We start from the raw sequence: 27,713 nt of genomic DNA, 5'->3' as shown, positions 1-27,713 counted from the left end.
TGCCCGGTCTTGTGATCGTCTTTCTTTTAATGCTGTTCCGTTTCCTGTATCCTGCTGTGTTTGGAATGTGCAGGAGAATTGTAGTCTCTCCTATCCATAAGCAAGTTGACACTGGTTTTGAGGGAAGACTTTCAAGGGAAGAGCCTTGGGAAAGCTGGGATACAAAATGGGGTCATGTGTGCTTAAAGTTATCAAAGGAAGGCATTCACTATTTGGACTGTATTTAAGTCCTATTTTTCTATAGCATTTTATGAAGGTTGAAACTTCATACAGTTATTGTAGCATTGCTGCTCTATCCCACTTCTATGAACCACAGATCACTGGCAGGTTATTGTTTGCACGGTTTCCAAATCCTTCAGCGTTTAAGAAATGCTGTTTTTTCCCCCGAAATACCTATGCTTTCACCTATCTGCTTGATGTATACAAGTGCCCAATTCAGGGTTGGGGAATCCCCCAATCCCCCAAAACAAAATCTTTACGATGGATGCAATGACCTTTCCAAGGCAAGTTCACTGCACCGTCAAGAAAAATAAAAGCATGCACAGGGAAGTCAACACATCCCTTCATCCATTTAGTCATTTAAAATCAGGCAGTACTCAACTCATTATATCAATCAGGCCTAATATGACTCCAGTCTGAATGTCTGGCGTAAACGGTTCAATTTCCCATGTGACCCCCGTCTCAGTAAGAGTTGATTTAACACCGAGCAGTTCACCGTGCTCTGCTACAACACTGTGGCGTTGTGCTTGTGACGAATAATAGCTGGTGTGTTTGAGCCAATGATTCCTTCCTCTACGTTAAATCCGCTTGTTGGCTGCAGCGCATATTTTCAGTGAAATTGTAAGAATGGTGTAATTACTCTAAACCACGTAAATCATTTCAGTGAGGACAGGGTTATGTAAAGCTGGACAATGGGGTCCTGCACTTCAGAGTGGATTGTCAGAAACCATATATGAAAGTGATATACCTGAAACTACTCAAAAAGGTAATTCAAGATTATTGACATTGTTAAGCACAATGTTGTAATGGTTGTACACACAAAGACCACAGACAATTCTGTATTAATAGCCTATTACTAAGACATATGTTAAATGAGTACTGCTATTTTGTATAAAACATATTCCGAAATTGGTTGTAGCCTATGCGGTAGGCCGTCAGCAATTAAATGAAGTAGCTAAAATGATGGCAAACAAACACAAGACAACTAAGCAAGCAGTGATGAGAGGTTTCACTATGCCAACCAAACATTGCAAACACCGGAGAAGTAATTACCCTCTGTATTCACTCATCACTGGCATTGTCATTCAGCTGGGGTAGCTCACATCCACTGGAGTCTCGGCTTTTCAGCCTCACAGCCGACACAGATGCATGACATTGCGGAGCGCACAGTCCGATTGTGCGTACGAGCACCAGCCAGTCTGCGCGCTGACCATCAGGAACTCTATGCCCTACTTTTACCGACGGATGCTGCGCTAAGAGGAGGAGTGGGAGTATCCCAGAATGCCCTTGTAGCCGGAGATGGATGCTGCGGCTGCTGCTGTTGCAGCCTGTCACTACACAACAGCCTATGCTGCCATTTCCAGTCGGCAACCTTCCTCTCCCTAGTAGGTCGACCGCCAGTGTGACCGAGTGGCGCTGCGGCGAGAACAGCTCCGCCGCTTCTGTCCCTGTTAATTTGCGGCACATACAACTATCATCTACAACCAATACCGACTTTGCAGTTACTGTTTCCTCAGTGAGACGAGGAGAGGGGGTCCACTGCCGGAGCATGGACCCCCTGGCCAAACCCTGCCCGTCACAGGCAGACCGAAACCCTCAGACCTTCAGCAATAGGCTAACCTCTCTGGGAGCCACCGGTGGGGAGGCGAACGATAGAGGGTGCAGGGACGAGGCAATGGGAGGCGGCGATACCTTGACCAGCCTTACCGACATGGAGGAGTCACTAGAGGATAAACTGAAGGGTCTGGCTTTCAGGAAACAGACTTCGTACAGGTAAGTTTTCTTAATGCGATGTGGAAACAGCAATAGAGAATTTGATTTGAATTAGCTGGTTTGCCACTGCCAACGTGAAATAGTATTGGTTAGCTAGCAGGCTAGCTTGAAAAACCTCCGCGTCATTGAGACCACTTGCCTGGTTGGCTGGCTAGCTATGGACTCCCAACATTGCAAGCTATGTATCTCTATCTGTAATTTTATTTTACACTGAAATTAAGCTTGAGGCTAGCCTCCGTCTTTGTCGAAAACACACACACACAGCTAGCGACTAATATACATAGTTCAGATAAATCCTGTAATGTTAACGTAATTTCATATGAACGTGAAAGGCTATTATTTAAGAAAATATGAAATGGAAATATTTCTATCTCGCATCATAGCTAGATTTCTAAACGGGGGCAATGTAATCGTGTTTCTACAAAGAAAGATTCGACTTTCCCCCAAAACCCGATTGCCGATTGTTACAGCAGATGGGCTGCACAATAACAAACTAGTATTTTCTGCCGTTCTCTATGAGCCGCCGAGGTTCATTTCCCATTTTCATTATCTCTCTATATATTTTGTGCTGTAAAGCTTTATTTCGGGTGGGGAAACGAGGCTATCTCAGTATTGCATATTCGCACAGCCCGCTTGCCTTTGTATGGATTTACTCCCGAACACCAGCCGAAGTCCCTGGCTAAGCTTGCCCAGCTTGCAGCTGTTGTGGGATCGCTGATTTGGCAGACGACCAATGAATAGGCAGATACCAGAGGAAGTTATTGCTTTATTTAAAAATGGTCAGTGCAGTCATTCTTCGTTTATTGAAAAACCATGTTATTGTAATTTTATCATTGAGCCAATACCATTGTATTGTAATGAGTCCTTGTTTAAACACCAGGCATAAAAAAACGGTGGAAAAATAGATTTATAGGCATGGAGCACAAGACGTATCTGGTTTATGCTCTGAGTCCTGTGCAATTTACGACTTAGCTTACTACAGTTGTATTTTGGCGACAGCTGTTATCAAAACTAGAAGCAACCTGCTGACAGGCATGAAAGATACTCACTGCTGGGAATCTACAAATCTGGTATTAGCTGAGCTCCAAATGGTGTGTTGCATCTGTATTTTCTGTCCGTCTGGGATATGCAATAATACCTGCAGACCACCAATTTCTTTGCAGCTCAATCAGAAGCGCACAGATCAAAAAGGTCTTCAAAGGTGTGTGTATCTGTGAAGTCTCAAATACATTCTGTTGCACGTGTGTTGCCACAGTAACTGGCAAACATAATGTAACCTGAGCAACTGCAGCCAGACTGTGATGGAAAAAGCTGAATACTCAACACACAAAATGCATAGGGTTTGGTTAACCTTGCCGCATCCAGGGCGGACCAAAGACTAGACTCTGCTGGTCCATGTGTAGGCATGTCTGCTGAAATCCAATTTTTGTGGTTATGGAGGCTTTGAACTGGTCAGGACATTTTGGTCACACCCAGGACAGGACTGAACTGGTGATGCTGGTTAATTCATGTGTGGATTAGCACAGCCATGGTCTTTGGTTTTGAATAGGATAGTATCCATAGTCCGCCCACATCTTGGAAAATCAAGTGCACACATTTCTAAATGAGAGGCACCGTCATCATCTCTCTCTTTTGCACTTCGCTCGATGAAACTCATTTGGTTGCGATTAATATATAAGGCTGTGTTTATGCCGCCTGCTGTTAACTCCATTTTACTCAGCCAAAGGTTTGGTCACAATTGGAATAACAGTTAAAATCACCGTAAAACTAGGGATAGAGAGGCGTGATGATCAGAGGTCTGCCTCTGGGCTTATCCTGCAAGGTTAGTCACATGGTGGCATGTTCCGAGAAAGTGTATATTCTTCATGTCTATTTTTAGAGATCCTTGGTCCGGTAGGGCAGAACATATTCAAGAGCAGGGCTCATGCAGTCATTCAATTGAATGCTCCTTCATTGAATTACATGTTATCCTCTGTAGCATTCGGCACCCTTTTAGAGACACTAGCAAAGGTTGAGCATTTTACCAGCATAGGAAATTGTATTTGAATGACTCTTGCATTTTTACCAGACTTGGGTCAAATGCGTAATTGTTTTGGATTTAAATTTTTCAACACTTGACTGAGCTTGTCTGGTGTATTGAAAATCAAGTGCAGACCCTGCCTTCTGCACCAAGCTGAATTAATCAGGTGCAGAAAAGTATTTGAATCCAAAACAATTATGTATTTGACCCAGGTCTGATTTTTACACCTATAACAGAGGGCAACCTTCAGGTTTTTTATTCTGCTGTATGGAGAATATAGAAATATATTCCCTGAAAATCCCAGATATTGCATGGTCAGAGGAGAAGAACAAACAAACAAACAAATAAACAAACAAACATAAATTACATACGAAACTAGCATAAGGAACCAGCAAAATTCTTGTGCCTTTTTCTGCCCCTTATAAGAAACAACATCTCTTCAGGGTTTTGTATACTCCTGTAAAAGAAGGAAGGGGAAGAAAACAGGAACAGGTTTTCTCTGGGGCAAACGGAGGAAAGCTTTGAGGTTCCCTCAGCCAGCATAGAGAGAGAGCACCCAGTTTTTCAGCCAGTGTGTTATCAAGTGTTTTATACTCTGCCTCCTAATTCTGATTTATGGTGGAGTGCAGCAATCTGCTACTAATCTGTAAATGGTTGATAAGGAAGCCAGCTTGGGCTTTTATCTGATAGAAGAAAATGGTGAATCAACAGAAATGCGAGGGGAAAGAGAGCTCTACGTAGTCTGAGTGGAGCCGATAGTGCCGAAAATGCTCTCATGCATTTTTTAACACCCGACGAGATTCCCACTTGTACATTTTTTTTTTGCCCTGCTGAGCTGACACATTTTTCTTTCTGCCCACAAAGCTGATGAAAAGTTAAACGCGCCTCATATATTATGATATCTTTCGCCGTCCCCGGGACTTGATAAACAGACGTCAGCCGCCAGAGCCCTCAGTGGCTCTGCAGAGAGGTGTGCTGTGTGTCTCTGTCACGCCAAAGTCCTTGACTCTGCCTCGGAAGGACAGGACGGGGCTTGAGGCCGCCCGGGCACTGTGCCGCCTCTCGCCGGGGATGCAGTCGGTGTTGTGAATCTGCGTAAACCTGCACACCTCCCTGACTCGCCTTCCTGCTGCTGTTTCTGTATTTCAGAGTTAGGTCCTGGTTTCTTTGCCGAATCTGACTTCTGTAACGGATACACTTGGATCAAATTCTACCAAACAATTCACTTCCAGAAAATGCTAACCGCATCGGACAAGGAAACGAACAATGTTTGAGCTGCCGGTTCCTTTTCTTCTGGCGTGCGGTCAGACGGCCTGTGTGGCATATTGGGCGTAAAACATGTTCAGTACCCTCACTGTGCGGGGCTTAGTAAATGGTAAATGGTAAATGGCAGGCATTTATATAGCGCCTTTATCCAAAGCGCTGTACAATTGATGCTTCTCCATTCACCCATTCATACACACACTCACACACCGACGGCGATTGGCTGCCATGCAAGGCCCCAACCAGCTCGTCAGGAGCATTTGGGGGTTAGGTGTCTTGCTCAGGGACACTTCGACACAGCCCGGGCGGGGGATCGAACCGGCAACCCTCCGACTGCCAGACGACTGCTCTTACTGCCTGAGCCATGTCGCCCCATAGTCTAGTAAACCAATCTTGACAATCGGTGGCATCAGTGTGATTTTGTGATGGCAAGTTTCAAGGAGTGGGTTGGAAAAGCTTGTGTAAAATCTTTGTGACCACTTCAGTTGGCACACTGTACATAATATTCTTAGTCAGTAAGCCTACATCTCATCATAAGTTGGCTTACATTGAAATGCATAGTAATATTATTTTATTGTATGGAAAAATATCATTGTTTTCTTTCCCTAGTACAACTGAAATCAGAGCCCCACTGCATCCTCTGATCTTTTAAATGGGCCAGGTGGTTTTCTAACTTCTGTAGGTTATTATTTATTATGTATTATTATTGCTTTTTATGACCAGACAAGTCAGCTCTTGCAGGCAGTTTTCCTAAATGCAAATGGCTGAATAATTTCAAGTGATCGTAGGGAATAAGATACTGGCCATCCGTTCTGGGCAGAGCACTGCCTTATGAACAGGAAATTTGTTTACGCAATGGGCAAATGGGGTTTATGTGTGTGTACTTGTTTGTGTTGTGTGTGTCTTTTGATTCACAAGGATAGTGGCTGTTGGTTCTGTTTTATTTGTGTTAGTGATGGATGAGGATGACATAGACTGTGTGTGTGTATGTGTGTGTGTGTGTGTGTGTGTGTGTGTGTTTGTGGTTGACAGAAATTAGGGTGGTGTGTATGAAAGTGACAGAACCGGGACGCTGTGTTTGTGTGTGTGTGTGTGTGCGTGCGCGCGTGTTTGTCTGTGTGTGTGTCTGTGTGTGTGTGTGTGTGTGTGTGTGTGTGTGTGTTTGTGGTTGACAGAAATGAGGGTGGTGCGTACAAAAGTGACAGAACTGGGACATTGTGTGTGTGTGTGTGTGTGTGTGTGTTTGCAGTTGACAGAAATGAGGGTGGTGTGTATGAAAGTGTCAGAAACGGGACGCTGTGTGTGTGAAATGACAGGGCGCTGTGTGAAAGGGACAGAAATGGGGCACAGTGTGTGTATTGTGTAATATTGTGTATGAGGCAGTGTGCACTTCTTCAACTCCGTGACTCACATGCATGCCAACCTCCGTTCTTTCTGACGCTGACGCATCTTGGATTTCAGTTCTCCTTCTGCACTCCATCTTTCCTCCTCCTCACGCAGGAGGACACGTGTGGAGGGTCACACTCTGACCCGCGTTCCTGTGGGCTCCCGGCTAAAGCTCGGGGAGGTGACCTCTTGGGAGGCGTTAACAGGGCGTTGCTGTAAACGTGCACGTGTGCCCACCAGCCTAACAGCGGCAGGCGGGTGAAACACTGACGTGGGTACGGACAGAAGTCCAAAGAAATCCACCATGGCAGAGAGCGATCTGGTTCGAGTCCCTCATCCACTCTGTCGTGCGTGAGGACAGATTTTCTGTTCCGTCCTGCCTTCTGTGTCTGGCGCAGGTCTGCTCCCGAACACAAGCTGTTCTGTGTTTCTCCGTAAATTCCAGGGCCCGTGAATGCACGTGTGCCGTTTCCTCCAGTCTAACACCGAGAGTGGCCCTCATTTCCTTGCCATATTTATAATTTTATTATTGATTTGCTTAGCAGATGCCTTCATCCAGAGTGGCTTGCACGGATCGCAGTTTTACATATTGTTTGTACAGCTGCTTGCTGGATATTTGCCGATCCAGTTCAGATGAAGTTCAGATGAAGTACCTGAAATTAGTTTGGTTTCCCATTGGTTAAGTGCTAAATGTTTTGTGCCATTTACCGTCTGCCATGCGTGGCATACTGTAAGCCTCCCTATTGAACCAGGTGGGTGCTACACATTGGTGGTGGCTGAGCCGAGTTTTGCAAAGTGCTTTGAGTCACTGGTTGGTAAGGAAAAGCACTATATAAATGCAAGGAATTCATTAAATAATAGAATTTTCTAATACACAAAAGCCCAGAATGGAAGAATTGCTGCCAAGTCATTGTGCGTGTTCCTTTTCAAGTGTCTTGGGTAATGCAACCGGTGGGAAAAGTGTGGAAACTGTGAGCTTATTAGCCAACCTGCAATTACTGTGAGTTATATTTAGCCTATTAGTTATAAAAGTGCTTGTAACTGCAGACAGCTGAACATCTTGCAAACAATTGGTGCTGCATTAGCAAAGGTTCAACTAGTTTTATCTGGCACAAATCTTACAATAAACCTTTGGTTTTGCACAAACTACAGGATTAGCTCTTGTGTGGGGGTAAATGGTAAATGGTTGGCATTTATATAGCGCCTTTATCCAAAGCGCTGTACAATTGATGCTTCTCATTCACCCATTCATATGCACACTCACACACCAACGGCGATTGGCGCCGACCAGCTCGTCAGGAGCATTTGGGGGTTAGGTGTCTTGCTCAGGGACACTTCGACACAGCCCGGGCGGGGGATCGAACCGGCAACCCTCCGACTGCCAGACGACTGCTCTTACTGCCTGAGCCATGTCGCCCCCCTACATGCGGTGCAGAGCCCCTCCGATCGCCCGGGTTTGTTCCTCACACAGGTTTCTGGAGCTCATGCTAATCATCACCTGCCTTAGGAGTGTGGACTGAAGTGCCCCCCTCTCCAGGAGAAGGCCTGACTCCCGCGCTTTGCTCTCTGGTTGAGCTCCAGCAGACGCGCTCTCGGCCCAAACGCACGGCCATTCGACAGCTGCCCACGTGCGGGAGAGGGCTCTTAATGCGAGGGAATCGCACTGCTTCTAAAGACCAGACCCGTGCCTGGCTCCTTCCTGGACACGCATAAATCCAGGCCCGAATCACAGTAATAGCACAAAGGAGGCTGTTTGGGAATTTGACAGATTAGTGGTGATAAAATGCGTCCCTTTCTCTGCTGTTTGAAGCAGTTTTTTTCTGTTTTTTGTTGGGGGGGGGGGGGGGGGGCGGGGGGGTAATGCAGGCTGGTGGAGCACATTACTGGGATTGGATTTTTGAAGGCCTTGCACGAAGCCATTTCTTATTAGGCGTATGGCTGTAAGAGGCTTTCCTCTGTCCCCTGTTCACCTCCCCAGGTCCACCATTACACTGATACACATCGCTGCCTGCCTTGTTCTATACGTTTTTTTTGGGTTTGTCATTGATTCATCTTTGACATTTGTTAACTGCATTGCGACCGTTGATATAATTTTGTAGATCAGACAATGCATTTGTGAGGGCTGCTTTATTGAGTGTGATGTGTCTGATCGATCGTTCAGTCGAGCGGTTGATTGACATTGCGATATTGGATTCGACAACTTACGATTGAGTGTCACTTTCCTGATTAGTACTTTAGATTCCAAAGAAGCATTTATCTTGTATTTTAACCCCTTGGGTTCTGAAATGTTAAAGATAGTTTCGTTTATTCCTACTGTTGCTTTGAATATGTAAAATAAAAAAAATGTGATCAACATAATATTCTTTCAAGAAATGTCGATTTCATCCTTGGAAGTGGAATCGAAACAAAAAAGTATTTCTGAGAAAATTGTGTCACAACAAGGTCGTTCAGCTGTTAAAGAACATAAATACCTGTGTTGTGTGGAATTCTGGCATCCAGAGGAGTGATCATCTCCTCGCCCCTCATGTTATTTCTGTAATTGGGGCTGATATCCCCCCCCCCCCGCCCTCCACCCAAACTGAAAAAAACAGACTTGTTTTTCCTGTGCTGTTGACGGTAATTTGTCTCTCTTCATCAGTGTCTCCCTTTGACAGCCCAGGCTGGCACTTCTCCCTGTCTCACTTTATCCAGATAATGACCACTTCATGTCAAGAGGTGCACAGCAGACGGGCTGATAGCGCCCGGGGGCCAGGCGCGTGCTGGAGATGTCTCTGTCCGCCCCGGCCCGTGGAAAACAGAGGCGTTCCTGGACCGGCGCTCGGTGCTGTTCGTAAAAACCCACGCCGCGGCTATGCTACGCCGTTGTAAACCGTCGTCCTCCAGCTGGCAGTCGCTCCCGTTTTAGTCAGGCCGTAGGCCCGAGGCTCCGGCACCAGCAAGAGACACAGTTGGCTCGCTCCGCTGAACACCCACCTTCCTCTGTCAGGGAGTCGCCACAGGCACGCATGCACCCACAATGCCTTGGGGGGGGGGGGGGGGGGGGGGGGAGGGAGTTGTTCTGTGTGCTTACTGGCTGGACGCGGGTGAATGACCAGGCAAAACGCTCCTCCGTGTGCGATGTGCCTGGTCTCAGCATCAGCATTTTGCCTAGCAAATGTGTGGCAGTGCCTGGGAGAGGCCGGGGCAGGCTGGCACGGGGCCATCCGCACCTGCCGCCAGGGCACAGACACACCTGCGGGCGCTGCAGCTCCAGGTGAGAGCCACTCCATCAGTCCTGGCCCTGGGTGATGCGGTCGTACTGTCCCTGTGTTCTCGCCATATACAATGTATGGGATCGGGTTTTTTTCAAGCGTAATTAGAATAACCGCCATGGGGCGTGTATAGGCATAGTCTTTGGTCGTTTTTTCTTTAATCATACCTGATACGGTTGTAACTGTCCGAGGCCATGTGAAATTCTTCCGGGATCAAGCCATCACTGGTTACTATTCCGTGTTGATAGGACGGCCAATCAGCGAGCAGCAAGGTCATACAGCTTCTGTGTGGACTTATTTGTTTTTTCTATCACATGGAAGCTGCAAGGCCTTGCTGATTGGCTGTCTTAGCAGCCCCTATAGAAAATCATTGATGTTTTTTTCCAGAATGAGTTTACATGGCCTCTTACACTTGGTTGTTTATTTCTGCATCAGCTGTGATTGAATAAAAAATGACACCGGATCTCCTATATGCCACATGGCAGCGGTTAGTTTTATTAAGCTTAGAAAAACATGATTTGATATATTGTGCAGGCATAAATCTCAAACAGAAAACAGCAGTGCACTGATTCATTAGCCCGAATGTCTAGAGATGCATTTTTATGCTTCTCTTTTGAATAGGCGATTTTTAATGAAACTGCCAGCTCCTTGCACATCATGGTGTTGGGAGAGGTTTGGCTGTTGGATCAATGATTGCCCAGTGCTTTGAAAATGTGAACCGGTTTTCTCCCTCAAGGGGGCGGACCCAAACAGAAACATGACACACTTACTGCAAAGGGTTCGGAGCAAAGGAGCAGAGCTGCCTCTGATCCCAGAGACTGGGGCCAGATCAGAGCTGACCTCAGTTACTGTTGAGGGGCTATTCATGAGTTACATCCCTCACGCCCCACTCACAGCTGTAAAATGGCTGCCGCGTGGCTGCTGCATGTTGCTGGAGGCTAAGAAAATTAACATAAAAGTACAAACAAACACGAAAAAAATCAACAGAAAGTCTGAGGTCAGACATGCTGAAAGCCTGTCGTGTCATAAAGCCCTTTTCGGCAGTTAGCCGGGACACTGTCTGGCCTGGAATTCATGTGACACGTGTGCCTTCTCTTCTGATTGCCCTTAAAGAACATAATAATAATAATAATAAAAAAAGGACATAGTGTGACTGGAGGGGACAGCTTTTTCTTCCTGATTTGATCCCGAAATGGGGCATTATACTTCAGCTGAGCCCAATGTAATTTCGCTGATTACTGAGAGGGGAGCAGTGCAGCGTAATTCCACCTGAGCCCCTACAACCCTCCCCCAGTAAAGAGCACCACACATAGGCTGGGTCTTCGGGGGTCTCCTTTCTCTCTTTCCCTCACTCTCTCCCTCTCTCTCCCTCTCTCTCTCGCTCTCTCCCTTTCCCTCTCCCTCTCCCTTTCTCTTTCTCTCCCTCTCTCTACCCCTCTCTCCCTCACTCTCTCTCCCTCTCCCTCTCCCTCTCTCTCCCTCACTCTCTCGCTCTCTCCCTTTCCCTCTCCCTCTCCCTTTATCTTTCTCTCCCTCTCTCTACCCCTCTCTCCCTCACTCTCTCTCCCTTTCCCTCTCCCTCTCTCTCATTTTTTCTTTTTTCTAATTTGACAGTTAGCTCGCCACACATCACTACCGCGCCAGTATGAAGGCATAGGGAGTGAAAACACAGAGGGACTGCAGAAGAAGAATACATTCAGACACCTGTAGGCGTGATTGTGTTAAATCTCGCTGTTTGCCTGTGCATGCTTGCGCAGGCCGGGCTGAGTTGAGCTTGACGTATCGCTTCGTATCGTTTCCAGAAGGAACATCGCTCTTGCGTTTGCTCTGTCCGATCCCCAGCTTTCTGGCGCCGGTTTCCGGGGTCGTGCGTAGGTCTCGCGGAGCAGACCTTTCCTGTAGCTGTGGGTTGGGGAAGAGGCTAATTTGGCAAATGCTTTAGCAAATGATTCATTGAATTAGACAGCAGAGAGCTCAGGTGGAGACAGAGACCAGGAAGCCCATTTCTGCCTACAGGAGCAGCTAAAGCAGCTGGCTAATGTCCCTAATTGTTATAGAAACTGAGGCTGGGGCTGCTGTTAAGTAGGTCATTAAGAAAGGGGGAGAGGTGCAGGCAGGTTCTTCACAAAGGTTCCCTTAATATCCTGAGTCCTGAGACTCGCTGAAAACACCTCTGTTCTCTTTAGCGGACACTGGTGTTCTGGAGTGTGAATTACCCTACATTAACCTTCTAGGTATGTGAGGAGCCAAATGGCACATGAACACAGTTTGACAAACCCGGTTTTATTTAGCTTTATTTTTAGCCTTTTTGTTTGTTTCCTCAGTTGAAAGTCTTTCATTTTCCCAAAGTGGGTAAAAGGGCAACGGATAGTTTTACTGTTTGTGGACCTTGATAATTCCTTGTGATGACTCTTAAATAGAAAGGACAATGAGATTATGTTGAAACTTTAAAAAGGAAAATTCATTGCAGAGCTATTTTGAGCCGATGGAAGGTCAGATGTGGGAGAGACGCACGTTTCTGATTCCGCCCCCGCACTCCGCAGAAACTCAGGCGAACGCACAGGCTAATTATGGAGATCAGAAGCTGGAGGGAGTGGGGATAATCCATCACACCCACCCACACCGATACCATCCACACTCATACACACTGATACCATTTACACACACACACTGATACCATTTACACACACACACACACACTCACCCACACCGATACCATCCACACTCACACACACTGATACCATTTACACACACACACTGATACCATCCACACTCACACACACTCACCCACACCGATACCATCCACACTCACACACACTGATACCATCCACACTCACACACACTGATACCATCCACACTCACCCGCACCGATACCATCCACACTCACACACACTGATACCATCCACACTCACACACACTCACCCACACTGATACCATCCACACTCACACACACTCACCCACACCGATACCATCCACACTCACACACACTGATACCATCCACACTCACACACACTGATACCATCCACACTCACCCGCACCGATACCATCCACACTCACACACACTGATACCATCCACACTCACACACACTCACCCACACCGATACCATCCACACTCACACACACTGATACCATCCACACTCACACACACTGATACCATCCACACTCACACACACTGATACCATCCACACTCACACACACTCACCCACACCGATACCATCCACACTCACACACACTGATACCATCCACACTCACACACACTGATACCATCCACACTCACACACACTGATACCATCCACACTCACCCGCACCGATACCATCCACACTCACACACACTGATACCAGCCACACTCACACACACTCACCCACACCGATACCATCCACACTCACACACACTGATACCATCCACACTCACACACACTCACCCACACCGATACCATCCACACTCACCCACACCGATACCATCCACACTCACACACACTCACCCACACCGATACCATCCACACTCACACACACTGATACCATCCACACTCACACACACTCACACACAGAGAGATACACACTTGCACTGGTACACACCTGGACTAATGCCTCCCACCTCCGCATGCACTGATATTGTCCGGTGACACTGCATCCACCATGGCAGACTCTGCTGTTCCAGGCATTGGAGTTGTATGCTGGTGATATGGGATATGGGGCGGCCTGTAGCGTAGTGGTTAAGGTAAATGACTGGGAAACACAAGGTCGGTGGTTTGAATCCCACTAGCCACAATAAGATCCGCACGTTGGGCCCTTGAGCAAGGCCCTTAACCCTGCATTGCTCCAGGGGAGGATTGTCTCCTGCTTAGTCTAGTCAACTGTACGTCGCTCTGGATAAGAGCGTCTGCCAAATGCCAATAATGTAATGTAATGTAATGATATCAGCGAGAGCTGTCTCTTGTTGTGAACAGGCTCAGGAGACAGCCCTGGAAGAGTAATGGCTACTTCCTGTGATTGTTGAATGCGGTGGTGAAATGTCTGAGACCATGCCCAGTCTAGTGAGAGTGTCTCACACACACACACACACACACACTATGGAGCATACACATTTAGCTGTGTTTACAGTCCTAGGCGGAACCTGGGGGAAGCTTGTGACACGCCAGCACGTGTACTAGCAGCGTACGCATAAGTAAATGTGAGAAGGTGTGAAAACAGCCTACTATTTCAATTAGTGGGATAGTTCACTTTATGGAGTTTTTTTTAGTTTTAGTGTATGGACTCAATTTGAAATCCTTTATTGTTTTTGTGTATGACAAAGGATATTTTAGTTGCAAGAATTTCTGCTGGTAGTGACAGGTATCAGGGCATTCATGAAATACAATATCCAAATTGTATTTCCCCTTATTTTGGGTTGAGAAATTGTCCCATGAGGCATGTAGCCCGAGACTGCAGCACTGAAGGATAGGAGTGGCAATGTTTCCAATATCAGCAATGCTGCATATGGAGAGAGAATCAGCAACAAACAAACAACAAGGCAACAGGACTGAAAAAGTACCACTTGTGTGGCTAATTTAAAACATAGACCAAAACTGAAATACTACATGAAGTGAACTGTTCCTGAACTGTTAAAAAAGGCACTTCAGAAAATCTGTAGCCTTCATCTGTAACCGACCGAACTGGGCTTCTGTGGCAGTTGGGTTGCCTTTCCCTGGCGGTTGAAGAGAAGACTGCTACAGTGTGCGTCTGAAGCGGAGCGTCCCAGAGAGTGTCGTGTGTGTTGCGGGTTCCAATGCCGCTCGGAGGATGGGACGGAGGCTCCTTCATGCTGCCCAGCGGAGCTCCGTTGAGGACGGGACGGAGGCTCCTTCATGCTGCCGAGCGGAGCTCCGTAGAGGACGGGACGGAGGCTCCTTCATGCTGCCGAGCGGAGCTCCGTAGAGGACGGGACGGAGGCTCCTTCATGCTGCCGAGCGGAGCTCCGTAGAGGACGGGACGGAGGCTCCTTCATGCTGCTGAGTGGAGCTCCGTAGAGGATGGGACGGAGGCTCCTTCATGCTGCCCAGCGGAGCTCCGTAGAGGACGGGACGGAGGCTCCTTCATGCTGCCGAGCGGAGCTCCGTAGAGGATGGGATGGAGGCTCCTTCATGCTGCTGAGCGGAGCTCCGTAGAGGACGGGACGGAGGCTTCTTCATGCTGCCGAGCGGAGCTCCGTGGCGGGGCTGCGTGCGGCACGCTGGCCCCCGATGAAGGCAGCTGCAGGAAGCCAAACCGCCCACAGACCCTGCCTTCCGGAGCGGCAGCGGGAATGTAGGCCACGGAGGAACCGCAGAAACGCGAAGCGGCACAATGCCTGTGAACGCCGCGTCCGCTCACAGACGCTAGCGTTTGATTCTCGCTCCTGTGCCGAGCAGAGGGGGTCTCCGCGGCACCGGGGGGTGCGGATGGAGGGAGGAGGGGGGCGGGGGGGGGGGGGGGGTGCGGAAACACAGGGAAGCTGGAGGCCGACCGGCGGGAAGAGCGGACGAGTGTACGATCTGGGCTTAGTCACCAAAGGCCTTTAATTAAACATTAACCCACATGGCAATGCTCTACGCAGGCATAGCTAGCGCACACACCATCTTCCGTCTTCCATCTGTGAGAGCCATCCAGTGGTACCGGCTGACTGTGAGGGCCAGGGCTGGGATGTCCTGGTTAACACACACGGTCCCCGCTTAAGCAGTGCCTTTTCTATAGCTCTGACAAAGTAGGTTACTCCTACTACTATGACTACTACTTACTAGCTCTTTTCCATCAGGTGAAATCTGCCGTGCGAAAGCTGAAGCTGAACCGTTTCATCAACATCACTGCCATATTCGCCTCCACGTTTACAGCTTTCTGCATTTCTGTCCTTTGAATATGTTTCCATAGCAGCTGAAAAATTCCATCTTCGGCGGAACGAAAACGGCAATAACGAGATTAGAAAGGTGTGGCTTCGCAACAATAGCAGTAATAGAAGGGAGCGTAATGACGCTGGTTAATAACGATGTTGAGGAATTGCGCTCTGAAGTGGTGATTACCTGTGGCCAAGCTGGGAAAATGGTAGAATGTGGAGAAAAATGATTAGCCTATCTTTCACTGCCTGGCACTTGATAGTTACTGTAGCGTGTGAAGACTGGGGGCAAGACGGAGAGAAATGACGGCATGCGAGTGGGGGGGTTGGAGAAAGAGAGATGAAAGGATTTGAGTGGGGGTGAAGAGAAAAAGAGACACAGGGATATGAGCGAGGGTAAGGGAAAGAGAGATGAAGGGGCTGAGCGGGGGTAAGGGAAAGAGATGAAGGGGGGGTGAGTGGGGGATAAGGGAAAAGAGAGATGAAGGGAAGAGAACATGGGAAAGAGAAAGAGGGGGGTGGAGGGATATGCACGGAATAGTGGAAAGCGAGAGATGAGGGGATGACAGCTTGGGAAAGAGGAAGGGAGGGAGAGATGGAGGGATGTGAGTAGAGGGAAGGAGAGCGATGAGGTAGGCAGTTAAGTGAAAGCAGCAGTTATCATAACGTAGTCAGGAAGACTGGAGCCCCGGCTGTAGCCCTGTGACAGACTCCAGACCCTCAGAACATATACCTGCCACTGTCTGCATTGACCTTTCTGCTCGACTCTGTCATGTAATTGGCTGTGTTAGCTTCGCTTGCATAATTCATCGAAACGTGTATTGTTATTGATTGCGGAAGGCTTATTGTATTTTCGACAGTAGTATTTGGTTTGTGTGTAGCCTCTTTGTTTTCTGTTCATAGTAGTAGGCTTGTCTATTAAAACACTCATTTGTGAACTGTCCATGGTGCTAATGTGATGCTAGCTTTATCCCATTTTTGCCAAAAAAATGGTTTTCCTATACAAACTTTTGGGAAACATTTGGGAGAAATGTAGAATGTCTTGGCACAACACCACAATAACACAATTAATTCATTTTAAAGTGGCTAAAGATCCCTTTGTGCTATACTGTAAGTGGGTCACGCACCGAAGGTTCTTGGGGTGGAACTGGTAGCCCATGCCTCTTTCGATTTGGACCTAGACTTTATTTCAGACCTGGGTCCAGAGGGACAGAGACAGTAAGCACTGAGAGAGAATATGTGGCCATTCAAAAAAACTCAACGCTTTTTTTCTGCTTGTGGGCTCATGTCACATTTAGTCCTAACCGTCAAGGGTAACTAGCCCAGGTAATGAAGCAGCCCAACCCCCGACTGAGGGCACCTGCCCACAAAAGCAGCTCCATCACACTTAACCGCAGCGCTATCACTGGACTACTGTTTTACCATATGGAAATGTGTACTGTGAGTGAAATCAAAACAGTGTTGCTCAACTGCCATTATCGAATAGCTTTTCTCAAACTAAATCAATCCTAATGGCGTATTTAGATAGTTTAACGGAGTGAGCAAATGTGGAAGGGAAAACTCATTTTCTTTCTAAAAACAATTTAGCTTTTCTTATCATCCTGGAGCTTTCAATTTGGGTTCCATACTGATTCAAGTAAAACAACTGCAGTAAGCATATTTTAGGGTTCTAACTGCCATGTTTACGAGCTGTTTGTAAAACAGTTTAATGACATAATTATCGGATCATGCTACTTAAAAAAACAAAAAAAAAGTCACTGTTATTTGTGAATGTTTTGTGTGTGCATTTTTGATGCTAAAACCAGGAGGAGAACGCTGATTGGCATGTGGGACTATAACAAAACCAAAACAGTCTGAACTGAGGGACAGGAGATGGATGGGAAGGATAGTGGAAGGATGGTGGTCTGCTCTGTTGCCCATCACACATGATCAGATAATTACTTTGAATTAGTCTTCTGTATCTAAATACACAAGCAGTTGAGTGTCATCTTATCATCTTTTAAGTGGTGAATAATCCTGAGCTAGCCCTCCCCTGTTGTCAGCCTGTTTGAGTGACAGGACAGTGTGGTGATGTCACAGAGGAGCCGTGTGATAGGAGGAGACGATGGGATGTTGGGTATGCTCTCCGCTCTTACTCTCACAAACGCCCCCGTGCCATCAGGAGAGAGAGCGAGAGAGAGAGAGTGATGCTAAATTTAAATAAACTGGGAAGGAAGTTAGAATGGGGTTGCTATGACAACCTTTTCCTGACCTTCACCCCTCCATGCACAAGTACACACAAACACACACACAAGGACATGGTCTCACACACACACACACACTCACTCACACAACTAAACACACACACACACACTCACACACAACTAAACACACACACAAACACACACACAAGGACATGGTCTCACACACACACACAGACACACACACACACACAAGGACATGGTCTCACACACACACACAGACACACACACACACACAAGGACATGGTCTCACACACACACACACACACAAGGACATGGTCTCACACACACACACACACAAGGACATGGTCTCTCTCACACACACACACACACAAGGACATGGTCTCACACACACACACACACACACAGACACACACACAAGGACATGGTCTCACACACACACACACACACACAAGGACATGGTCTCACACACACACACACACACACACGCACGCAGGCACGCACATCTTCCCTGCCTCCTCCTCTTTATCCTCATGGACCTCCTGTTGCTTCAGTCATGATGCATGGGTTTCATTTGTTTCAACTGTGTATGTGCGAATGTGTATTTAAATGTCTGTGGTATAACATGTGAGTTTCCCTTTAGTACCTTTGCAGTGTTTATGTGTTGTGAATCCTGTGCATTTGTGTATGTGCACAAGGGTTTGTGTCTCAGTGTGTGTGTGTGTGTGTGTGTGTGTGTGTGTGTCTATCAGTGTTTGTGTGGTATTGCGTGTGTCTGTCTGTGTCCATATTATTGTGTTGTGTGCGTGTTATTGTGTGTGTGTGTGTGTGTGTGTCTGTGTCCATGTTATTATGTTGTGTGCATGTTATTGTGTGTGTGTATGTGTGTGTGTGTCTGTGTCCATGTTATTGTGTTGTGTGCGTGTTATTATGTGTGTGTGTGTGTGTGTGTGGGTGTGTCTGTGTCCATGTTATTGTGTTGTGTGCATGTTATTGTGTGTGTGTGTGTGTGTGTATGTGTTATTGTGTGTGTGGGTGTGTCTGTGTCCATGTCATTGTGTTGTGTGCATGTTGTTGTATGTGTGTGTATGTGTGTGTGTGTATGTGTATGTGTATGTGTGTGTGTGTGTGTGTGTGTGTGTGTGTGTGTGTGTGTATGTGTATGTGTATGTGTGTGTGTGTGTGTATGTGTATGTGTATGTGTATGTGTATGTGTGTGTGTGTGTGTGTGTGTGTGTGTGTGTGGGCGGAGGGGTGAGGGGTGTGTTGAGTGTTTTCCTGCCATTGTCAGCAGGTCTTAGTTGAGCTGCAGTCAGACAGTGACCGAGCTCAGGGGCATAATAGAGAACACACTGTCTCCATCCCCATCCTGTACTCACACACACACACACACAAACACACACACGCATGCGCATACACACGAACACACACACGTGTATACACAGCGCACACACAAGCCCCCTACATCAGCAGGTCTGCTGTGTCATTTTCACTTAGTATCATCAGAATTCATTTAGCTCCCATTGTGTGATCCAAAGTGACTCACTTGTCCTGGCACAACTGGGTTTATTTTTGTCAGAGCAATCTGTTACTGAGGACAGGGTGAAATGGCACTGTCACACAGGAATGCCCACCTCTTCAAGGCTCAACCACGGCTCCGTGCATTATACTGCAGTATACTGGAAATATGCTGACTTTGGAAAATATAATGAATATATTTAATAGCAATTATGTTATTTTTATCTCATAGTGGCAATAATGTATATATATAATCCTATATCTTCACAACTTCTTTTCTGATATTGATCAAATATTTTATATCAGTATATTAGCAGTAGCCTATATGTAATCTCTCGCAGGGAAGTTTATTCCTTTCTCCAAATCGTTGAAAAAGAAAAATGAATCCCGGTGAGGAAAGTGTGTGTGTGTGTGTATCTGCGTGTCTGCATAGCCTAGATAGCTGCAGTATTTTTACCTTTAAAGCCCTCTGACAGGTACCTATAACACATTTTCCGTTTTCTCTAATTAATGCGGCCTTTTCTGAATGTAGTTACAGGAATGATTTTAATGTATGCAGCTTTGTTCTAATTTTCGGTCATCCACGTGGGAGCAGAAATGCACCGGCTGCACTGAACAGGGGAGAGGGTGACATAAGCCGGCAGCTGTGTCCCTCTCTCTCTCTCTCCTCCCTTTCGGTGAACCTGGCACGCTCACCTGTCCTCCTCTCCGTGTCCGATTTCCTGTCGCAGGTGTGTGAACCGGGCCCTCGGCCGTGGGTACAGCCTGTGAGTCAGCACCGCTTGAACAGAGCTTAAAGTGCCGCTGTGGACCTGTTACCGAGCCGTCCTGGGCCTCGTCGCAGTAGAGCGTGAAGCCGGCAGAGTACGTGTCGCGGTGTACGGTACTGTTGTTCTAGTAACTGGGGTTTTTATGGCGGAAAAGTAAACGGAAGGTAAATGTTGACGAAGGCCTCATTACTATTTCAAGTGAGGAACAGATGGCATCACATGACGATAGCCTCTCTTCTGTCCACACACAGATGCAGAGTGGTCCTGGAGCAGGGTTTCTGCTACTGCCACTCGCACTGGGAATACAATGGGAGCCAATTGCGCAATCTGACAACTCTAGAACCCCGTCGCGCTTCCTGTAGTATTTTCTGCGTCACGCGAGGAATTAAATGGTGCTGTTTCCTGTGCTTAGGGAGGGAGTGTGTGTGTGTGTGTGTGTGTGCGCGCGCCTTTTCGGCAGGAATGTGTGACGATGCCACGCCCTGCCATGGCCGTTTTGCGCTGAGTCACGCTCGGCTCCAGAGCGAATGGCTACGGATCGTCCCACCACTGCACTCACCCAGCCGCCAGAGTCACATGACCCACAGATTCTGTTCTCTCCGTGGCATGAGTGTTACACAGCAGGTGAGCACGCAGTCACAGACACACACACACACACATGCGCATGCACACACGAGCACACACACACACACACACTCCATACACGAGCACACACACACACACACACACACACACACTCAAGGCCATACGCAGATTAGTAAAGCTGCGATCGCACACACAGAGAGTGTGAGAACCTGGGGATTCTACCTAAGCCCTCGATCTGCTGTTTGACAGATACGTTGGGTGTTCCAACCCGGTTTCCTGTCCCCTATTTTCTCCAAATTTGGAACGTCCCGTGGACTGCTGGGCGCAGTCAATACTGACCGCCTGGATTCAATATCAGACCACGCGGCCCATCCGTGCACTGAAACAGTGCCTTAACAGGACGAGTGCCTTAACAGCCATGGTTCTTCATGAACAACTTTATCGGTAGACCTTATCGATCACTGCAGTACTACTCTCAGTTTGGGGGGAGTGCTGACAAGAGCTCATGCTCTTCCGTAGCCTGCCAACTACCTCTTCTGTGCACTGTGCAGTCCATCAGCTGAGCTTTACCATGTATACACTCGATGTGCTGATGCAGGCAAACTGCGTGTGCCCAATGGGATTTCCCCAGCCGACCGAGACCCTCCCTATCCCTCCCCAATGGCCGCTGCCTCCAGCTTGGCACAGACAAGAAAACGGGGCACATCACTGCATCAACCCTCAGCTTATTAGTGGGGCTATAACCCTGGCAACCCGTTTTGCACAGTCATGTTTGTAATTCGTCTTACTCAAGTCAAGAGCGGGAGAATAGATGGGGAGGATTGGTGTGTTGTCTGAAGAGGCAGGTTTGATGCACGCATTGATGTGCACAGGCAGGGCTGAGGCACATATTGATTTTCTCTGGTCCGGAGCGCCGGTAGGGTTTGGCGGCGGGGGGTTCTGCCATGCTGATATCTGCTTCACGTCTGTCATACCAATGCAGGGAGCAGTGGAGCGATGCCCCCCCCCCCCCCCCCCCCGGCGCCCTCCCCCGGCCCTGCCCCCTGTGTGTGAAACCAGATGCCCTCAGACACGGCATGGGGCTGATAATGGTGTTCGTTAGGGGACCGTTAACCGCACAGTCCCGCTACAGGGAGTGTTTACGGTCTAAACGCCGTGCGCGGTGGCATTCCCCCGGGGCCCGTCGATATAAAGCATCCTTCAGCTGAGGGTATTATTGCTCAGGCTCTCATAGATGAACCTGATTAATATCCTCCCACTCGATAGGCTCAGTGAGGCTGCCCGGGTTGTTTCTGTCGGTGAAGCCGCGCGAAAGACGTCCTGCGTCTCTCCTTCGCCGCTCTGGAGATATTAACAGCTGCTCATCAACACGGCTGAATTTAGAGCAGAACATAACCACTATTTTAAAAAGCGTGGTCGTGATGACGGTGTCAGTTCTCACCCACTCGTATCTGGAAGGAATGCAGAGTGTTTTGGCAGTCCTCGTGTTATTGACATCAGTGAATAGTGATGGGGGGGTGGGTGGGTATGGGCTTGAAGATTCTCACCTGCTGCTTCAGCCACAGGGAAAAGCCCTGTGAGGAACCACTGGAGATGACAACAGCCAGAGTGATTATGACAGTCCCTGTAAACTCAACCAGCTGGCGGTTGTGTGGTCCACCCGGCGGTTTCTCCGAGCGTGTGGCGGTGTAATTGCGGTCTGATTCTGGCCCAGCAGTGCTGACTGCACAGAGTCACTTGCTATCTGGTTACCTAACTAGCTAGCTTGCAGATGTGAGTTACACAGATATCGTTAGCTAGCTTGGCAACTAATAGCACTAATAACATGTGTGTGGTTAAATAACCTAGGCCTACCGGTATCCTATGTACGCACGCACAAAAGCGACTTTCACAGTGCACAATCATGTGATGGCGTTGTATCCAGTAGACATTCAGCACAGCGACGCACTGACTCCAGAGCCGGAACAGCTGCGGGCGCATTTACAGCTGTTCCTTCTTCTTTCCCCCGGCGGTTTCTCTGTCGCTCCTCTGCCGCTCCGCTGTAGCTCAGCGGTTTCTCTGTCGCTCAGTGGTTTCTCTGCCGCTCCTCTGTAGCTCAGCGGTTTCTCTTTAGCTCAGTGGTTTCTCTGCCGCTCCTCTGTAGCTCAGCGGTTTCTCTTTAGCTCAGTGGTTTCTCTGCCGCTCCTCTGTAGCTCAGTGGTTTCTCTGCCGCTCCTCTGTAGCTCAGCGGTTTCTCTTTAGCTCAGTGGTTTCTCTGCCGCTCCTCTGTAGCTCAGTGGTTTCTCTGCCGCTCCTCTGTAGCTCAGCGGTTTCTCTGTAGCTCAGCGGTTTCTCTGTCGCTCCTCTGATGCTCCTCTGTAGCTCAGCGGTTTCTCTGTAGCTCAGTGGTTTCTCTGCCGCTCCTCTGTAGCTCAGCGGTTTCTCTGTAGCTCAGTGGTTTCTCTGCCGCTCCTCTGTAGCTCAGCGGTTTCTCTGTAGCTCAGTGGTTTCTCTGCCGCTCCTCTTTAGCTCAGCGGTTTCTCTGCCGCTCCTCTTTAGCTCAGCGGTTTCTCTGCCGCTCATCTGTAGCTCAGCGGTTTCTCTGCCGCTCCTCTGTAGCTCAGCGGTTTCTCTGCCGCTCCTCTGTAGCTCAGCGGTTTCTCTGCCGCTCCTCTGTAGCTCAGCGGTTTCTCTGCCGCTCATCTGTAGCTCAGCGGTTTCTCTGCCGCTCCTCTGTAGCTCAGCGGTTTCTCTGCCGCTCCTCTGTAGCTCAGCGGTTTCTCTGTAGCTCAGTGGTTTCTCTGCCGCTCCTCTGTAGCTCAGCGGTTTCTCTGTAGCTCAGTGGTTTCTCTGCCGCTCCTCTTTAGCTCAGCGGTTTCTCTGCCGCTCCTCTGTAGCTCAGCGGTTTCTCTGTAGCTCAGCGGTTTCTCTGTCGCTCCTCTGATGCTCCTCTGTAGCTCAGCGGTTTCTCTGTAGCTCAGTGGTTTCTCTGCCGCTCCTCTGTAGCTCAGCGGTTTCTCTGTAGCTCAGTGGTTTCTCTGCCGCTCCTCTGTAGCTCAGCGGTTTCTCTGTAGCTCAGTGGTTTCTCTGCCGCTCCTCTGTAGCTCAGCGGTTTCTCTGCCGCTCCTCTTTAGCTCAGCGGTTTCTCTGCCGCTCATCTGTAGCTCAGCGGTTTCTCTGCCGCTCCTCTGTAGCTCAGCGGTTTCTCTGCCGCTCCTCTGTAGCTCAGCGGTTTCTCTGCCGCTCCTCTGTAGCTCAGCGGTTTCTCTGCCGCTCATCTGTAGCTCAGCGGTTTCTCTGCCGCTCCTCTGTAGCTCAGCGGTTTCTCTGCCGCTCCTCTGTAGCTCAGCGGTTTCTCTGTAGCTCAGTGGTTTCTCTGCCGCTCCTCTGTAGCTCAGCGGTTTCTCTGTAGCTCAGTGGTTTCTCTGCCGCTCCTCTTTAGCTCAGCGGTTTCTCTGCCGCTCCTCTGTAGCTCAGCGGTTTCTCTGCCGCTCCTCTTTAGCTCAGCGGTTTCTCTGCCGCTCATCTGTAGCTCAGCGGTTTCTCTGTAGCTCAGTGGTTTCTCTGCCGCTCTGCACACGTGGCGGATTTCCTTCGGCAGAGCTGTGCTGGGGGGCCTTAATGCACTGTAGGGAAATGAGAAGCAGGAACTTCAAGGCTCCTGATAAAGGGAGGAAGAGGGAGGCCTTGGCACTCGGCACTAATGCTGAGGCGGGCTAAAAGAGATGGCACTTGAGCTTTATTGGGTCTCGGTGTTGCGTGTGGATGTAAGAGATGGTAGTTGAGCTTTGTTGGGTCTCTTTGTTGTGTGAGGAGGCTGTAAGAGATGGTAGTTGAGCTTTATCGGGTCTCTGTGTTGTGTGTGGATGTAAGAGATGGTAGTTGAGCCTTGTTGGGTCTCTGTGTTGTGTGTGGATGTAAGAGATGGTAGTTGAGCTTTGTTGGACCTCTGTGTTATACGCACTAAATGTCACCATCGCTGTCAGCAGCCAGCAGAAAGGAGAGATCTCATCTCTTCACGCCTCATCTTTGGCCACGCTGATACCAGAAATTCCCTGAAGGACATTGTCCAGGCACTAAGAGAGGAGGTGTTCCCTGGGTAATGGAGACTGAACCACACAGTCAGATGTGGGCCTCTCTCCTCCTCACAGACACTAAGTCCAGCATGAGTCACTCTGCTCGGAGGACTGCCTCCATCAGGCCGTTACCTCTCCTCCTACAGAGTCCCTCACTCACGAGGTTTTAAATAAAACACAAGGGTTCCTGCTGCTTATCATTCTGCAGCTCCATGCCGTACCAACTGTTTACCTCAAAAGAGGGAGAGAGGGGAGGACGGTGTGATTGATTTTTAGGTTTGAGAGATTGTGGCATGCATGTTAAAAAAAAAGAAAAAAAATGCTCTCAGGCGAATCCCCTGGTTCTTTTGAGAATCTCGAGATTTATGATGTTTCTTAAGAATCAAACCATGGCAACCCAAAAGAATCCACTTATTCGGCTAAGCAGTGTGATTTTTCACCCATACATACGTTCCGTGGCCAACATGAGACAATAATGAAACCCAGCGGGGTAGAGACGCATGCATACAGACAGCAGGTAACCCAGACAGCGCGGTAGTAGTGTGTGGGTGGAAACCGGAGACTGTGCCGGATTCCCCTGTAAAGAGCGCGCTAACACGCACGCCTCGCGTGTGTCATCGGTTCATTTTCCATTTCGCCGGCCCGTGCGCCCAGCCTCGCCGAGAGGCTCGCCAGTCATGTGATGCGCTTGTGTTAATGTCTTCCCCCCCGAGGTCAAGTGCGTTGCGTAATGGCGCTCACGGTGGAGTGAGGAGACGGGTGTGTGGGAGGTGGAGCCGATGCGGCGCACGGGAGTCGTGGTGCTCTGAGTCAGGTGATGGGGTCCGTGTCTGTGTGTGAGTGTGTGTGAGTGTGTGTGTGTCTGTGTGTGAGTGTGTGTCTGTGTGTGCGTGCGTGTGTGCGTTTGTGCGTGTGTGTGTGTGTGCGTGTGTGTGTGTCTGTGTGTGAGTGTGTGTGAGTGTGTGTGTGTGTGTCTGTGTGTGAGTGTGTGTCTGTGTGTGCGTGTGTGTCTGTGTGTGCGTGAGTGTGTGTGTCTGTGTCTGTGTGCGTGTGTGTGCGTGCGCCTGTCTGTGTGCGTGAGTGTGTGTGTCTGTGTCTGTGTGTGCGTGTGTGTGCGTGCGTGTGTGCCTGTCTGTGTGTGCGTGTGTGTCTGTGTGTGCATGTGTGTGTGTGTGTGCGTGTGCCTGTCTGTGTGTGCGTGTGAGTGTGTGTCTGTATGTGCGTGTGCCTGTCTGTGTGTACGTGTGAGTGTGTGTCTGTGTGTGCGTGTGCGTGTCTGGGTGTACTTGAGTGTGTGTGTGTGTGTGTGCCTGTGAGTGTGTGTCTGTGTGTGCGTGTCTGGGTGTACTTGAGTGTGTGTGTGTGTGCGTGTGAGCATGTGTTTTTGCGTGGGTGCCCTCAGTGTTGTGATATCTATCGCCTTTTTTAAGATCCTCGCCCATAGCATACACCTGTTGTGTCTGCCAGCGTTAATGTAGTAGACGCACATTATCATAATGTCATGGAAATCTCTCAATCTGGTCTCCAAACCTTTTGGTTTTGTCACCTCACTGGTCGCCCCACTATCAAGAGCACATCACAGAGGCTCTATCCCACATTCTAAATGGCTGCCATGCATACAAGGCGATGTACATAGCAAGGCATGATAGAATCGTGGAACTGTTAAAGGATCTTTTACTATCATACCTATCTGCAGTGAGAATGTACAAACACTCACTTCTCCCATGTTCAATTTTTGCATTAATACTAGTATATTTCACATATGTCTGCTAATACTCCAGATGTTGTTGTTGTTGTTGTTGTTGAAAGCAGAGCAGTGTCCATTTTGGAGGTAGGCTGTACATTTCAGCCGAGAAGAGGCCGAGAAGAGGCCTTCCTCACTAAGGAACTGAAGTCCCAACCTTTGGTGTCAGCCTTGGAACAACTTGGCAACAGATATGAACTTTTAATATTTATGATTTGTAGCCTTGGTAATGCCCACAGACTGGTGGTAAGGGGTCTGCAGCTGGCAGGAATGTCAAAATTGCGAGAAAAGCAGCTCAAAAGATACTGCTCCATGTCAGCAATAATAGGTAGCCGCCATATTAGGAGGCGCCATTGCTACCAATACGCCTAATGAACCTGCAGGTGTCCACGTCATTATTCTGTACTGTGTGTCTATATTGTTCATGTGGACATGAAAGTATTATGAAAGTATTAAAATGTGCGTATGTATTAAAATGTGCGTGTGTTTGTCTGGAGACAGAACGCACTTCAGGGGTGTGTGTGTGTGTGTGACACACCCCTAGCACGCCTGACATGCCTGTAACGGTGAAGGAAGCCCTTTGTGTCTGGGCTCTGACGCGCTCTCGCCTCGCCCCTCCGGGGGGCCTGTTGTCTGCGGTGCGGAGGGTGTGGCGTCTTCAGTGTTCCACGCTCCGTGTTTTGGTTACGGGGCTGACGGAGGGGGATTCACGGGGTGTGAGGGAGACTGGCCGCACTGTGTCTGACTCTGGGAGCGCCGGAGGATGAGTGAGGCCGGGCCCCAGGGCGGGGGGCAGGTGGGGGGCCGCGGCCAGGACCGCACCCGTCATTGGAGGCTCTTCGGGAGGGGGTGAGTGCCGCCGTTTGAGGGCCCCGGGTGGATAACATTTCAAACAACCGCGCGTCAAAGTGTTCGGTGTGATGCATGACCAAGCAACCCGAAAACAAGTCATTTAATACCTTGCCAGAAATTACCGTAATTAAAGGATAGGAATGTTAATAATTGCTCTAATTTGTGGCACATAGCAATTACTATTAATGTGATAACATTTTCTATGAGTTCCTGATGTGCTTCGTATTCACA

The 27,713-nt window shown here is 48.6% G+C and overlaps 1 protein-coding gene across 1 annotated transcript in view; it reads left to right on the top strand.

The window, feature by feature from the left end:
* The first annotated feature begins 1,643 nt into the window (after positions 1-1,643).
* The window catches only part of dgki (diacylglycerol kinase, iota), a 52,189-nt gene continuing 26,119 nt past the window's right edge, over positions 1,644-27,713 (top strand). The window contains 1 exon segment of the mRNA XM_061251699.1: positions 1,644-1,992. Coding sequence (XP_061107683.1) covers positions 1,769-1,992 — 224 coding nt within the window. The 5' untranslated portion in view covers positions 1,644-1,768.

The sequence above is a fragment of the Conger conger genome, chromosome 8 (assembly GCF_963514075.1).
Source record: "Conger conger chromosome 8, fConCon1.1, whole genome shotgun sequence".
Lineage (NCBI taxonomy): Eukaryota > Metazoa > Chordata > Actinopteri > Anguilliformes > Congridae > Conger > Conger conger.
This window is presented reverse-complemented; position numbering and strand designations above follow the sequence as displayed.